This window comes from Entelurus aequoreus, linkage group LG25, assembly GCF_033978785.1.
Source record: "Entelurus aequoreus isolate RoL-2023_Sb linkage group LG25, RoL_Eaeq_v1.1, whole genome shotgun sequence".
NCBI classification, from domain to species: Eukaryota; Metazoa; Chordata; class Actinopteri; order Syngnathiformes; family Syngnathidae; genus Entelurus; species Entelurus aequoreus.
Window position 1 is genome coordinate 31,789,234 of NC_084755.1, and position 15,323 is coordinate 31,804,556.

The window sequence follows — 15,323 nt, forward strand, 5'->3', positions numbered from 1 at the left end:
TGAACGGTGGCGATACTTCAAACGTATGTAAACATTTAAACGACAAGCTTCTAGACCAGACCTGGGCAAATTAAGGCCAGTTAAGCTTTTTAACCTTGCCCTCTGGACATTTCCAAATAATTTTTTAGATCTTCAAGATGGAAATTGTAGCTGCCATTATGATGTGTCAGGGACAGACCCGAAAGGAGATTTTTACAACAAAGTTCTAAAGCTTAGTGATATGTCAGATGTATCAGATTGTAGGTGAGTTTTTTTACCCTTCGCGTTCATATTTCGCTGTGTTTGTTGCACTTTTGTTGCGTTCCGCTTGATTGTAAAATATGTGGATGGAGAGGGGTGTGACGTTCTTATGTTGTCAATATCCATGTACACATTCTTTATTTTCATGTACATTCTGGGTGTCTCGTTCAGTAAAAAAATACAAAAATTCCATTCCATTTTTTAAGGTGATCTGTCATAACGTTTTTTAGCATTTAATCAGACATTATTGTGAGGTTTCGTATTAGTGTTCCTAAAAATCAGATATACCGGCCCACCAGACACATTTTGTTCTCTAAATTTGGCCCCCCCGAGTCAAAATAATTGCCCAGGCCTGTTCTAGACCGACACAAGGAGTTTAAAGGCAGACAGGTAAGAATGTAGTTGACTAGTTCCCCCTGTGCACATATACTGTAAATACATGGATGCTGCATAAAGCTGTGTGTTGCATACACTGCAAAAAGTCAGTGTTCAAAAACAAGAAAAATAATACAAAAATTAGGGGTATTTTATTTGAACTAAGCAAAATTATCTGCCAATAGAACAAGAAAATTCGGCTTGTCAAGACTTTCTAAAACAAGTAAAATTAGCTAACCTCAATGAACCCAAAAATACCTTAAAATAAGTATATTCTCACTAATAACAAGTGCACTTTTCTTCCATCTTCTTCCGCTTATCCGAGTGCACTTTTCTTGGTAGAAAAAAAAAAGAGACCTTTTTCCTCAATGTGTTGAAAAATATTCTTAAATTAAGTAAATGCTAGTGCCATTATCTTGACATAATGATATGTGCTCGGCATCATGATTTTTTTTTTCATGCTTGAAGTAAGAAATGATTACTTTAAAAAAGTAGTTTTATACTTGTGAGTGTTGATGACACAGCTTTGCAACAGTTGATATTCTAGTTTCAAGCATGTTTTACTCAATATAGGTCATCAAATCTCAGCAACAAGCTGTAATATCTTACTGAGATCATTTAGGACCAAAACCCTTCAAACAAGTAAAACACTCAAACATCAAATCTGCTTAGTGAGAAGAATTATCTTATCAGACAGAAAATAAGCAAATATCACCCTTATTTGACATATTTAAACTTACTTATTTCAGTTTTTGCAGTGTAGTTAACTAGTTCCCCCAGTGCACATATACTGTAAATACATGGATGCTGCATAAAGCTAGTTGGCCCGTTGCCAATTTTAGCGGAGTCAAAACCGCCCACGTAGCGTAAACTAATGCAAGTGGAATGACAGCAATGTGTGTATTACCTCATACATGTCTTATCTGTGTAGGATTAGCTATAGTATTGTTTATAGTACTTATCAATTATTGTATTTGTCTTTAAGGGGACCCATTATGCAAAACCAACTTTTCTTACCTGTTCATACCTTTTTTTTTTTGCGTATTTGGGATCTGCATAAGTCCTGGGAATTTGGAATCAAACCATGGAGGCAAACAGTATTTATAAAACAACCTTGCCTTCCTTCTTACTTCCCCCAAACAAGCTCTTTGAAATGTGCACAACTTGTGACAGTTTTCCAACATATATACATATACAAAAAAGACAATATAACATACATCCATAAACATGGATGCAAATGAAAAAGTGCAATATATTTATCTGTACAGTAATCTATTTATTTATTTATATATGCACCTTATTGCTTTTTTATCCTGGACTACCATAAGCTAATGTAACGGAATTTCGTTCTTATCTGTACTGTAGAGTTCAAATTTGAATGACAATAAAAAGGAAGTCGAAGTCGAAGTCGAAGTCGAAGTCTAATATCACACCAACGGTTATCTCCATATATGGTAGCGATTTACCCGAAGTGCTTTGCGCGAGTATGCCATTTTAGTCAACAAGCGCCTTCTTTTTCCGCTATCCTCTTGCTGTGGGGCAGACTGGCTCGTACATGCACATGCATCCTCCGCTGTCGTTATAGAAGCACTAAAACTACTGGTACAAAGCAGATGACGGGGGGAAGACGTTGTCAAAGTGGAGGAACGTAAGTAAGACTGCCCACAGAAAGCGGCTTGAAGGAAGTCTGTCAAACATTACAGAATTCATGTTTTAAAAAGTTCTTTCTCTCACCTTGAAGTTTGCGTCGATGGAAGCGTGGCGACCCCAGCAGGTTGTTTTTGAACGAGTTGAGCCTTGTCCTCCAGTGGGCGGAGCTTGAAGAGGCCAGACCGCCGCTGCTCCCCGGGCTGGAGGGCGGCGTCAGCGACAGGGAAGCCCCCCCGGACCCGTCCGCTCTGGGAGAAGAAGACGAGGAGGAAGAGGAGGGAGGGGTGGTGGAGGAAGGGTGTTGCATTTGGTGCACGGGCGTGCCCAGCGGGGTGGGGAGTGGCGAGCCCTGCGGCGTGACCTGCGACACGGGAGGAGTGGCGGCAGAGGAGTTAGAGGACGAGTGGGCGTTTTTGGACTTGAAGACAGAGGGGGAGGGGAAGTTGAAAAAGCGCGGGATGGGAGAGAGGAGGGGGGGAGGGGGAGGGGGAGGGTGTGCGCGGTGTCTGGAGAGGGAGGGACTTCATGGAGTTGAGATGGGGGCGCTCAGCGGGGCCCTTTGAGGGCAGGGTCTGAGTTTTGGGGTCGGGTGCTGGGCGGATAGGCCGAGCGGTGGTCACGCTCGCTGGTTTGGGGTCTTTGGAGGAGGAAGCTGAGTTGACTTCTGATTGGCTGAAAGTGAACACCGGGCTCTGGCGAGGGGAGGGGCGGAAGGGGGATGAGAGAGATAGAAATGATCATGAGATGTGATGCATGGAAGCAATTTTCCAACAAGATGGAAGATGAATCAATGAACCCTACTCTACTCTAAATTCATCAGTAGGGAGGCGGTAGTTGGAGCATTTTTACTGATGTCTTCTTTTCGGTTTTGTAGGGGAGAACAGGGGTGGTCGTCACACTCATATACCGCCACCAGAGGGTGCTGCCTCTCAAATTGCAGTATGGGAATAAACAATTAGAATGAGAGCTCACCTATATAGTCTGCTCTAGAGTAAAACTGAACTCGAGGTGAGGGGACGGTTTATGTTTTTCAAGTCAAATTGTAAATATTCAGCTATAACAAAACAATAGTTAAGCTTAAAAGTGTAAAAAGAAAGCTATCGCCTATAATTAGGGGGTCCGTGACCCCTTGGTCGTTCGCGGGGATAAAGCAGGGGCGGTCATGAAATTTGGTTGATGATATGTATATCATTTTTTACTTTTGTTTTGTTTTTAACATGTCCAAAATAAACTACTTCTACAACTAACTTGTACAATATGTAGAGTACACACTGCAAAAAGTCAGTGCTCAAAAACAAGAAAAAAAATACAAAAATTAGGGGTATTTTATTTGAACTAAGCAAAATTATCTGCCTATTGGCAGATAATTGGCAGATAATTGGCAGATAATTAATAGATTCGGCTTGTCAAGACTTTCCAAAACAAGTAAAATTAGCTAACCTCAATGAACCCAAAAAGACCTTAAAATAAGTATACTCTCACTAATAACAAGTGCACTTTTCTTGGTAGAAAAAAAAAATTAGACCTTTATGTTGAAAAATATTCGTAAATAAGTAAATGCCAGTGCCATTATCTTGACATAGTATGTGCTCGGCATCATGATATTTTTTTCATGCTTGAAATAAGAAATTATTACTTTAAAAAAGCAGTTTTATACTTGTAAGTGTTGATGACACAGCTTTGCAACAGTTGATATTCTAGTTTCAAGCATGTTTTACTCAATATAGGTCATCAAATCTCAGCAACAAGCTGTAATATCTTACTAAGATCATTTAGGACTAAAACCCTTAAAACAAGTAAAACACTCTAACATAAAATCTGCTTAGTGAGAAGAATTATCTTATCAGACAGAAAATAAGCAAATATCACCCTTATTTGAGATATTTCATCTTAATTTTAGTTTTTGCAGTGCAGAATATCAGAAATATTTATTAATTTAGAAAAAATATCACCTAACATCTTTGACAATCAAAGCACGATCGTAACAATCCACATTTTGTGTTACTAATGCTTGAAACTGTTATCTAAACATGGAAGTGTACCTCCTCTCCTTTTTATGTAAGTGCTCCTAAAGCAGGAATACAAATTCTGTATTCCCACAAAATACAATATCTGGCTTTTTTTATTCTCTTTAAAAATGTGTTTATATCCTTATCATGTTGAACGGTTTCAAAAAGCATAATGTTTAAAAACATTTAATTTAAGCAAATTGATTGTCCAGTCATGGCAATAAAAACTTAAAAATTATCTGTCTAGGGTACATTTCTTAATGACGAAAAAGTATGTCCTTCTGCGATTAATCACAATTAATTTTGAGTTAACAATGAATGAAATAAATTAAATATTTTAATCGTTTGACAGCCCTAATGTATATATATATATATATATATATATATATATATATATATATATATATATATATATATATATATATATATATATATATATATATATATATATATATATATAATATTCCCCCAGCAATTTTTCAAAAATGTTCCACTAATTTAAATGTATTTAAATACACATAAAACTTTCATCTGCAGTTTATAAATGCAGTGGCATGGCCACCCTAATCACTGTAGCTTGTGGAATTAAAATAAAAACATGGTTGATTGTTACTATATTCACTTTAGCATTTAAGACAGCTAGCAATTAACCATTTAGTTGCCAACGTTAAAGACCCCTCATTTGGATTGGTAATAGCTAGCTGACTACTAGTTATTACACTGTTGTTAGCGTTGATGCTGGCAAAAAAAGTCCAGTTGGGGTTCGTCTTCACATACACTCATATTCATATCGTCTGGTTTAAAGAGGTTTCCTGTTAACGTTCCCAGCTCATTTTGTGTTCACTTTATGTATTTGTCAACTTCTAAATATATTTTTGCCATTAAAAGGGCTTTGTGACAACCAACCATTACTGTGTTGGGGTTGGTTACCTCAAAGTGTCAAAGGGTTTTTGATCATTTATTTTGTTACAATTAAATGGAAAATGAAAGGGATACACATTTAAAGCAAACACCGTGAGAATAATAATTATGTTGTCAATTTCCACTAGAGTATAATAGTGTGACTACCAACCCCGTTGTCCCCTATTATGTAGTCACTGAATATAGACAATATAACTCTTCTTTCATGAGTCAGAATGATATGACAATGACATGGGATGCTTACTGTATGGCTGAGAAAGTGAGAAGTATGAGACACAGCATTTATCACGGACACATCGAAGTTGGCATTGTAGAAACGATGCACTGACACTGAAAAAGGTGCCATAAAAAATACAACACGGACATAAAACCCCCCCAACCATCTTTAGGTTTTACTATGTCCATCTTTTGTCGGTGACATTTTTTCCCTTGACATTGTTTTTCTATTTTCAACTTCAACTCACCAATTTAATACCGTATTTCTTTAACCTTCCAGTTAAAGGCAGCATTTGGAGTGTGAGGGTTTCAGGGGAGGCTTTATAGTTTCTGTGACCACAAGGTACAGTATACCGTATTTTTCAAGCTATAAGTATAAATCGCACCGGCCGAAAATGCATAATAAAGAAGGAAAAAAACATATATAAGTCGCACTAGAGTATAAGTCGCATTTTTTGAGGACATTTATTTGATAAAAGCCAACACCAAGAATAGACATTTGAAAGGCAATTTAAAATAAATAAAGAATAGTGAACAACAGGCTGAATAAGTGTACGTTATATGAGGCATAAATAAACAACTGAGAACGTGCCTGGTATGTTAACGTAACATATTATGGTAAGAGTCATTCAAATAACTATAACATATAGAACATGCTATACGTTTACCAAACAATCTGTCACTCCTAATCGCTAAACCCCATGAAATCTTTTACGTCGAGTCTCTTACGTGAATGAGCTTAATAATATTATTTGATATTTTACGGTAATGTGTTAATTTCATACATAAGTCGCTCCTGAGTATAAGTCGCACCCCCGGCCAAACTATGAAAAAAAACTGCGACTTATAGTCCAAAAAATACGGTAATCAAGCTTGCGTTGTTAGCATTATCGTATATGCTAATCAATCAATCAATCAATCAATGTTTATTTATATAGCCCTAAATCACAAGTGTCTCAAAGGGCTGCACAAGCCACAACGACATGTTTACAAGTGTCTGTGTCAGTATTATTAAATTACAATGGCGTTCTTTTTGTATTGTTTCAGTTACGTAAATTCACCAAAACATCACAGTGGAGTTATTGAGTCAATTTAGCTGATTGGAGAGATAGCTTTCGCAGTTAGTGGCTCCATGACGATGACTTCTGTTTTGTTTGATCAGCCGTTTTACTGCCGTGCTACTGGTACCATTTGGTAACAATTGGGGTATGTAAATAAACATTTACAAAATATTTCGTACCGGTACGTATCTGCGGCTTATAGTCCAGTGCGGCTAATAAATGTAAAAATATTTATTCCGTCTAAAATTTGGTGGGTGTGGCTTAAATAACGGCGCCTTCTATAGCCGGGAAAGAACAGTAACTGTATGAACGATACGGTATAACGATACTTCCACAAATTGAAACTGTCAAACCACAAGCAAGTCTGTTTTGCCTCGCAGAAACAATAATGGCGGTGGACAGCAGAGACCGCTCTCCTGGCGTTCACTGTAAGCACTCCTAATCCCTCCCACTCCTCGCCCAAACACTGCCATTAACTTGAAAGTGACAACAATACAAATTAAAGTGAAAACCAGGAAGTTGAAATTGAAAAACAACAACAAAAAATGTTATAACTGTGACCGGAAAATTACTGCTCTGGAAAAAAAGCTGATAAATTCTGATTTTAAATAACAAACATCATAGTAAACAACTATGTTTTTTCTGGCAATGTTTTATTTTTCAATGCCTATACATCCATTTTTCTACCACTCGAAGTCGATATAATTTTTTAAAATGCCAAAACTTAGAAAAACAATATTTGAAATGTGGGTTTTGCTACATTTTTAAATAATTTTATTCATTACATTATCTATATATTTATTTAGTGCAGCGTGATGATTTGCATTTTGCAGTATATTTAAAGATTATAAAGATAAGCTTTGGCAGGGACATTGCAAAAGGGACCACTAATCTTTATTATTCACGCAATACAGGATTTCCTATCATTATAAAATTAAAAGTATAAAAAAGACGATAGCAAATAATAAACATACTACAGCATTTAAAATATTCAAAAAGTAATAACTGTAATGTATTGGTGCAACTCTACTACTGCACTAATATTAATAAAAAACTGAAAAAATGTCTTATTATCCCATTGAAAATAATACATTATACAGAACAGATGTAAAAAAAAAATAATTGTTGCCCGTAACCAATATACTGTACATCAGGTCATGTGTAAGGTTTCTACAAAACAATACTTTCTATACAACTACAAAAATATGTATTATATATATAAAAAAAAATCAATTGTAAAATGATTGGAGCACATAACACAATACAAATAATTCTAAACATTAAACAAAGTAGTAATTGTAATATATTATTGCAAGTCTACAACTGCACTAATAATAAAAACAAGTATTATTACTGCGTTAAAAATGATTGACTATAAATAATAATAAAAACATTTTTTTTTGCCCATAATCAATATACTGTACATGAGGTCGTTTGCAAGGTTATTATTACAATTACAAAAAATATAAACTATATAAAAAAATAAAATGATGGCACATAATACAAATGGAAACAATTTGAAATATCAAATAAATAATTGTAATACACCAGTGCAATTCTACTAATGCAGTAATAATAATAAAAATGTCTTATTATCCCATTACGATAGTTATTAAATACTATACAGTATACAGGTAAAAAAAAAAAATGTTGCCTATAATTAATATACTGGGTTGTGTGCAAGGTGTCCTTTTGTAATAAACTAAAAAATATAACAACAATAGTATATGATAATAATAATCATAAATATTTGAAAAGTAACCATTCTAATATATTGGTGCAATTTTATTGCTGCACTAATAATGAAAAAAGAAAAATGTCTTATTATCCCATTAAAATAATAAAATAGCTGTACAGAACACATGTAAAAAAAATGTTGCTTATAACTAATACTGTACACGAGGCTGCAGTTTCCTCAATATATAAAATAAATTTAGGTAATGACCACAAAATATATTGGTTCAAAATATTAATACAGCTTCTCAGCAAATCAGTCACACTAGGGATAATTATAGAACTGTGTTATTCGAACAGTGACATGATCTAGAAACTTTGTGTGCGCATACCACAAGAAGTTACATTTTTACTCTTTGTTTGCATAAATGACAATACAGCTAAAGCCAACAGAAAATAGAATGAGGTTCTTACCCTGGGACTGCTGAGAGGACTTGAGGACAGACCTGTGGACGCTCCACTCACCGAACGAGACCTTTTGGAAAGTGCATATATATTTTTGATATCATACTGTGTGAATTAATGATTATTATTTTGTGGAAAACTCTACCTTTGACTGTGTGCATTAGTGTCCAGGTTCCTGCGAGGTGGGGTGGGAGAGCCTTGATCAGTGACACTCAAGACCTCCAGACTCTTCCTCTCGGGTCTACAGCGGCCATGACGGCTCAACATAGGGGAGTCCACGCGCTTCCTGGGAGGGTCTTTGAAGGGCAGAGGTGCAAGTCAATATTACAAATATCGTGTCCAATAGGTGGAATATGGAGCAGCTGCAAGGAGTCTGTCCTACCAGCGTCATTTCTGGGGGGCAGATCCTCATCCTCATAGGTGGGGTAACGCTCTTTTCTGTCCAACAGGAGGTAGTAAATCATCTTTTCCTGGTTCTCTCTGCCCGCAACACAAAAAAGGAGGTGTAAAAGAGGTTCACACAACAAACTACCTCACAGTCATACTATCTAGCATCTGTTAGTTAGTTAACTTAGTAGCTATAGTGATTATGTTAATACATTGGAATTACCAACAATATTTACATTTATGGGCTTTAACAATAATGTTATAGGTTCTTTTTTTTGCTAAAAGTCAAATTCAGTTATAAAACATATTACATAAGTATAAAACAGCTAATATATATATATATATATATATATATATATATATATATATATATATATATATATATATATATATATATATATATATATATATATATATATATATACTGTGTGTGTATATATACTGTGTGTGTGTGTGTATATATATATATATATATATACTGTGTGTATATACGTATATACTATTCATGCATATATAAACAGTATATATGTATGTATACATATATATATATATATATATATATATATATATATATATATATATATATATATATATATATATATATATATATATATATATATATATATATATATATATATATATATATATATATATATATGTATGTGTGTATATATAAATATATATATATATATATATGTATGTGTGTATATATAAATATATACACACATATATATATATACATACACATACATATATATATATATATACATATATATACACATATATATATATATATACACGTATGTATATATATATATATATATACACACGCATGTATATATATATATATATATATATATATATATATATATATATATATATACACACGTATGTATATATATATATATATATATATACACACGTATGTATATATATATATATATATATATATATATATATATATATATATATATATATATATACACACGTATGTATATATATACACACATATATACATACATATATACTGTTTATATATGCATGAATAGTATATACGTATATACGTACACACAGTATATATATACACACACACACAGTATATGTATATATATATATATATATATATATATATATATATATATATATATTACACACAGTATACATACACAATACACATAAATAATAATATATTTACTTGAGTTAAACAAAAACATTTAATTAGGGTTAAAGTAATATTACATTTAAAATGCCAACTTTACTAAAGATATTTTGCATTTGGGGGATTTAACAAGAATTCTATAGTTTCTATATTTTGATGAAACATCAAATTCAGTTGTAAAAGAGATTATATAAAATAATATTTTTAACCAAATTATACCAATAAACAATAAAATAAAACAATAAAATTAAACATTTTAATATAAAAAAACATATTGTATAATACATTATACAATACATACAACAACAAATATCTTACATAGAAATATTATATGTAAAATATTACAACGTGTAAAAAAATGTTTACAAAGATCATGTATAGGTAAAACAAAACTACAAACTACAAAAAATATTCTTGGCTTTATTTCGATTGCATACTATGTAATATCTAATAGAATTAAAACCCAACAATAATTGTATTGCTTGTATTTTTTGCTGAAGGAAAGGGAAATTCAGTAAAAAAAAAATCTTACATCTAAAAACGTAAAATATTAAAACAAAGTGACCACTTTATACTTTAACAATATAAAACAACATTTGTTGATTTGTCTTTTTCCTGTCACACCACACATATTAGATTTACAGAAGTCAAAAAGAGAAAAATAATCTCATATACCGTATTTTTCGGACTATAAGTCGCAGTTTTTTTTTCATAGTTTGGCCGGGGGTGCGACTTATACTCAGGAGCGACTTATGTGTGTAATTATTAACACATTAGCGTAAAATATGAAATAATATTATTTAGCTCATTCACGTAAGAGACTAGACGTATAAGATTTCATGGGATTTAGCGATTAGGAGTGACAGATTGTTTGGTAAACAGATAGCATGTTCTATATGTTATAGTTATTTGAATGACTCTTACCATAATATGTTACGTTAACATACCAGACACGTTCTCAGTTGGTTATTTATGCCTCATATAACGTACACTTATTCAGCCTGTTGTTCACTATTCTTTATTTATTCTAGATTGCCTTTCAAATGTCTATTCTTGGTGTTGGGTTTTATCAAATAAATTTCCCCCAAAAATGCGACTTATACTCCAGTGCGACTTATATATGTTTTTTTCTTTCTTTATTACGCATTTTCGGCCGGTGTGACTTATACTCCGGAGCGACTTATACTCTGAAAAATACGGTACAATGCCTCCATTATTGTAAGTGACCATTAGATGATTGCAAGTCTATCATGGAACATTTGATCAGGAACATTAATCATTATTTTTTATCTAAATGACAGAATGACTTCTTTGTTTTTTTTGTTTTTTTTACCAGCTGAGCACATGCGATTCAAAGAGAAGATATTTGATGACTTTTTTTTTTTACTCACTCCTCACTTGTAAGGTCCCGTGTGAGTTTGACCCGATCCCGGAAGCACCCTAAAGAATACATGCTTTCCAAGACGTCGGGGTCCAGGTCGGTCAACGACAGCACCCTGGTGACGCACACACGGCGAGGCGGTGGCTGCTCAGGGCACGGCTCATTGCGGCCGCTTCTGAGAGGACGGAAAACCATTTTGATATTCACACAAAATCAAAACATTTCACGTGTCTCATGTGTGGATAGTTTCTCATAAATGAGTTTGCTGAAATTGCTGTAAATACTGAATAATGAAGAACAAATACATAAGTAATATACTTACTGGTACCAGGCGTGGGTCTGTATTGCTTCTAACTGCAATGAAATAAAAAGACAGTTACACAACCTTGTCCTGATTAGGGTCACAGGTGAGCTGGAGCCTATCTCAGGTGGGGTAAACCCTTTACTAGTCGCCAGGATACATACGGTACTTGTGCACGTCAGTAATTTGGGATTAATAATGTTTGCTTACTTCACTGTAATGCGATAGCTCCACCTCACAACCCTACATGGTGTGTGTAAAATGATCACGGTTATTATTATCGTTGTATTGTTGAATGTACCACTGATAGTCGCACACACACTAGATGTGGTGAAATTCCCCTTGTTCCACCCGCTGCACTGCAAAAACTGAAATCTAAGTAAGATGAAATATCTCAAATAAGGGTGATATTTGCTTATTTTCTGTCTGATAAGATAATTCTTCTCACTAAGCAGATTTTATGTTAGAGTGTTTTACTTGTTTTAAGGGTTTTGGTCCTAAATGATCTCAGTAAGATATTACAGCTTGTTGCTGAGATTTGATGACCTATATTGAGTAAAACATGCTTGAAACTAGAATATCCACTGTTGCAAAGCTGTGTCATCAACACTCACAAGTATAAATCTACTTTTTTAAAGTAATAATTTCTTATTTTAAGCATGTAAATAATTTTTTTGACATAATTGTGTCTCATAAGTAAAACAGATGACAGCCAAATGGACTTTGAGGTTTTATTTTCAATGAAACAATAGAAAATACGTACTCATATAGTAGTACAGTTGGCACAGTACAGTTAACGGACAGTTAATATTTAAACATTTAACATGTGACATTTCTAACAATTTTGAACAGAAATAGTTCATGCACATTCAGATAAATTCCTCAAAAATAAATTTAAAAAAATTTTGGCCGGGGGTTGGGCTGTATATATGCGCACTAATTGACTGAAAGAGCACGCACTTGGCGTGATGATGTCATGTTGTCGATAGAAAAATGCATTTTTAGACAATACGATTTGCCTGAGCGGCTAGGAAATCCCGAGAGTAACAAGCGGTTGCCTTATTGCCTTTCCATTAAGAACAATAAATTAGTTTTTAGTGTAAGTTTGCTGGTTTCAAGAAATATAATGCCGTTAGGCGTTAATGTCTCTTGTTTTCATGTTAGCATTGAAGCTAGCTCGCTGGGTTTACATGACAGTTTTCATTAATACTGTTTCTTGTTACATCCCTACCAGAGACATAACGGCAATGGGCAATCATAAGGATTTGTCAACCTACAATAGGGCGGTTTGTCGACCTTGTTTTCCTCTAATTGTGCATATTTCTATTTAATTATTTGTTTATCATATCATATTTTACACTCTTATCTAACAAAGCTGCTGAAGTCATTTTGTTTCAAGCTTTTTGTGATATTTTCCATCAGTTCCAAGCCTCTGCTTTTGTTTTGTACTACTGTTTCCCGCTCTGCGCTGTGTACTGTGTTATTACTTTGCAGATCAGTGCACCTGTCGCTTGTTAATCATTCGTGGTTGCTTTCAAACACAAAGGATTCCTATCATCTCGTAAAAGTTTGATGCATTTCATCAAGCTTTCACTGCATTTATTTCTTACCCTTGTAAACACGTATGTCGACAACTTCAGCACAATCTGAGGGTTGTGGCTCTGATTCTCCGTCTTCATGACGAGGTATACCAGACAAGACACTAAACCGCCAGTTGCTCCTGATGCTGTGTCAATAATTAGTCGATGAGTCTTTATGAGTATCTTGTGAAAAGCAGAAGCCCATTTACAAGGTTTTTTTCTAACTGTACTGAATGTCTCGATGGTTGTTTGTATGGAGGAAGCTGGCTGGCCGTCCAACAACAGTGTGTCTGACCTCATTTCAGACTCCATTAATCACAAGTTCATCAGACGAATGCACAGCTTTGATTAAATCTGTGATCCGTGCTAACTGAATGACTAACTGATGAGACGTTCTCTTTATCTGCGGCTCTATTACACATCTTGTGTGCTATTGCGCCTTCTCTCTCGTAGCAATGTAATCATTTTTATTTTTACTCCCCCAGCTTTAATGTGCGACGTGAGCGTAGGGGCGCATTTAAAGGGGAGCTATTATACAGTCAATTTACAGTCCTACTTTTAATGCTCATACAAGAATATGTCATTATGCCGGGCCTTTATGAACACTTTCAGTAAAACAGTCCAGTAATATAGCTTTAACCTGAGGTGAAATGTAGTATTTTAACCCCTGTTTTTACGTGTAAAGGCTTTTTTTTTTTTTAATCCAACTTTATTTTTTGGTAAGCATGCATTGCATTTTGAAAGTATTCACAGCCCTGCACTTTTTCCGAAATATGTCATTTTACAGCCTTATTCCAAAATGGAATAAATCAATTTTTGTCCTCAAAATTCTACACACAATACCCCATAATGACAATATGAAAAAGTTTTTAAAAAAAATTTTTTGTTTACAATTTTGCAAATGTATTAAAAATAGAGATACATGCGGCAGTCCGATATTATCGGACATCCCTAATTTTTATACATTTTTAACCAAACTTGAATTGAATTTGATGCATGTTTTGTAGGGCCATGAATCTTTGGGCACCACACGATTCGATTCAGTATCCATTATCGATACAAAACAATTCTGGATTAAAAAACCATACATTGTGTGCCAGTTATGATCATCTACATCAGGGGTCACCAACGCGGGGCCCGCGGGCACCAAGTAGCCCGTAAGGACCAGATGAGTAGCCCGCTGGCCTGTTCTAAAAATAGCTCAAATAGCAGCACTTACCAGTGAGCTGCCTCTATTTTTTAAATTTTATTTATTTACTAGCAAGCTGGTCTCGCTTTGCTCGACATTTTTAATTCTAAGAGAGACAAAACTCAAATAGAATTTGAAAATCCAAGAAAATATTTAAAGATTTGGTCTTCACTTGTTTAAATAAATTCATTAATTTTTTTACTTTGGTTCTTATAACTTTCAGAAAGACAATTTTAGAGAAAAAATACAACCTTAAAAAGGATTTTAGGATTTTTAAACACATATACCTTTTTACCTTTTAATTTCCTTCCTCTTCTTTCCTGACAATTTAAATCAATGTTCAAGTAAATTTTTTTTTTTTTATTGTAAAGAATAATAAATACATTTTAATTTAATTCTTCATTTTAGCTTCTGTTTTTTCGACAAAGAATATTTGTGAAATATTTCTTCAAACTTATTATGATTAAAATTAAAAAAAAATATTCTGGCAAATCTAGAAAATCTGTAGAATCAAATTTAAATCTTATTTCAAAGTCTTTGAAATTTCTTTTAAAATTTTTGTTCTGGAAAATCTAGAAGAAATAATGATTTGTCTTTGTTAGAAATATAGCTTCGTCTAATTTGTTATATATTCTAACAAAGTGCAGATTGGATTTTAACCTATTTAAAACATGTCATCAAAATTCTAAAATTAATCTTAATCAGGAAAAATTAC

At 33.7% G+C, this 15,323-nt stretch overlaps 1 protein-coding gene across 1 annotated transcript in view; it reads right to left on the reverse strand.

The window, feature by feature from the left end:
- Positions 1–15,323, reverse strand: part of LOC133642700 (serine/threonine-protein kinase BRSK2-like) — an 87,013-nt gene that overhangs the window by 20,248 nt on the left and 51,442 nt on the right. The window contains exons 11-16 of the mRNA XM_062037055.1: positions 11,861–11,892; positions 11,549–11,713; positions 8,994–9,091; positions 8,757–8,907; positions 8,621–8,681; positions 2,350–2,626 (exon numbers count right to left, since the gene is read on the reverse strand). Of these exons, the coding sequence (XP_061893039.1) occupies positions 2,350–2,626; positions 8,621–8,681; positions 8,757–8,907; positions 8,994–9,091; positions 11,549–11,713; positions 11,861–11,892 (784 nt within the window). The remainder of the gene's footprint in view (positions 1–2,349; positions 2,627–8,620; positions 8,682–8,756; positions 8,908–8,993; positions 9,092–11,548; positions 11,714–11,860; positions 11,893–15,323) is intronic.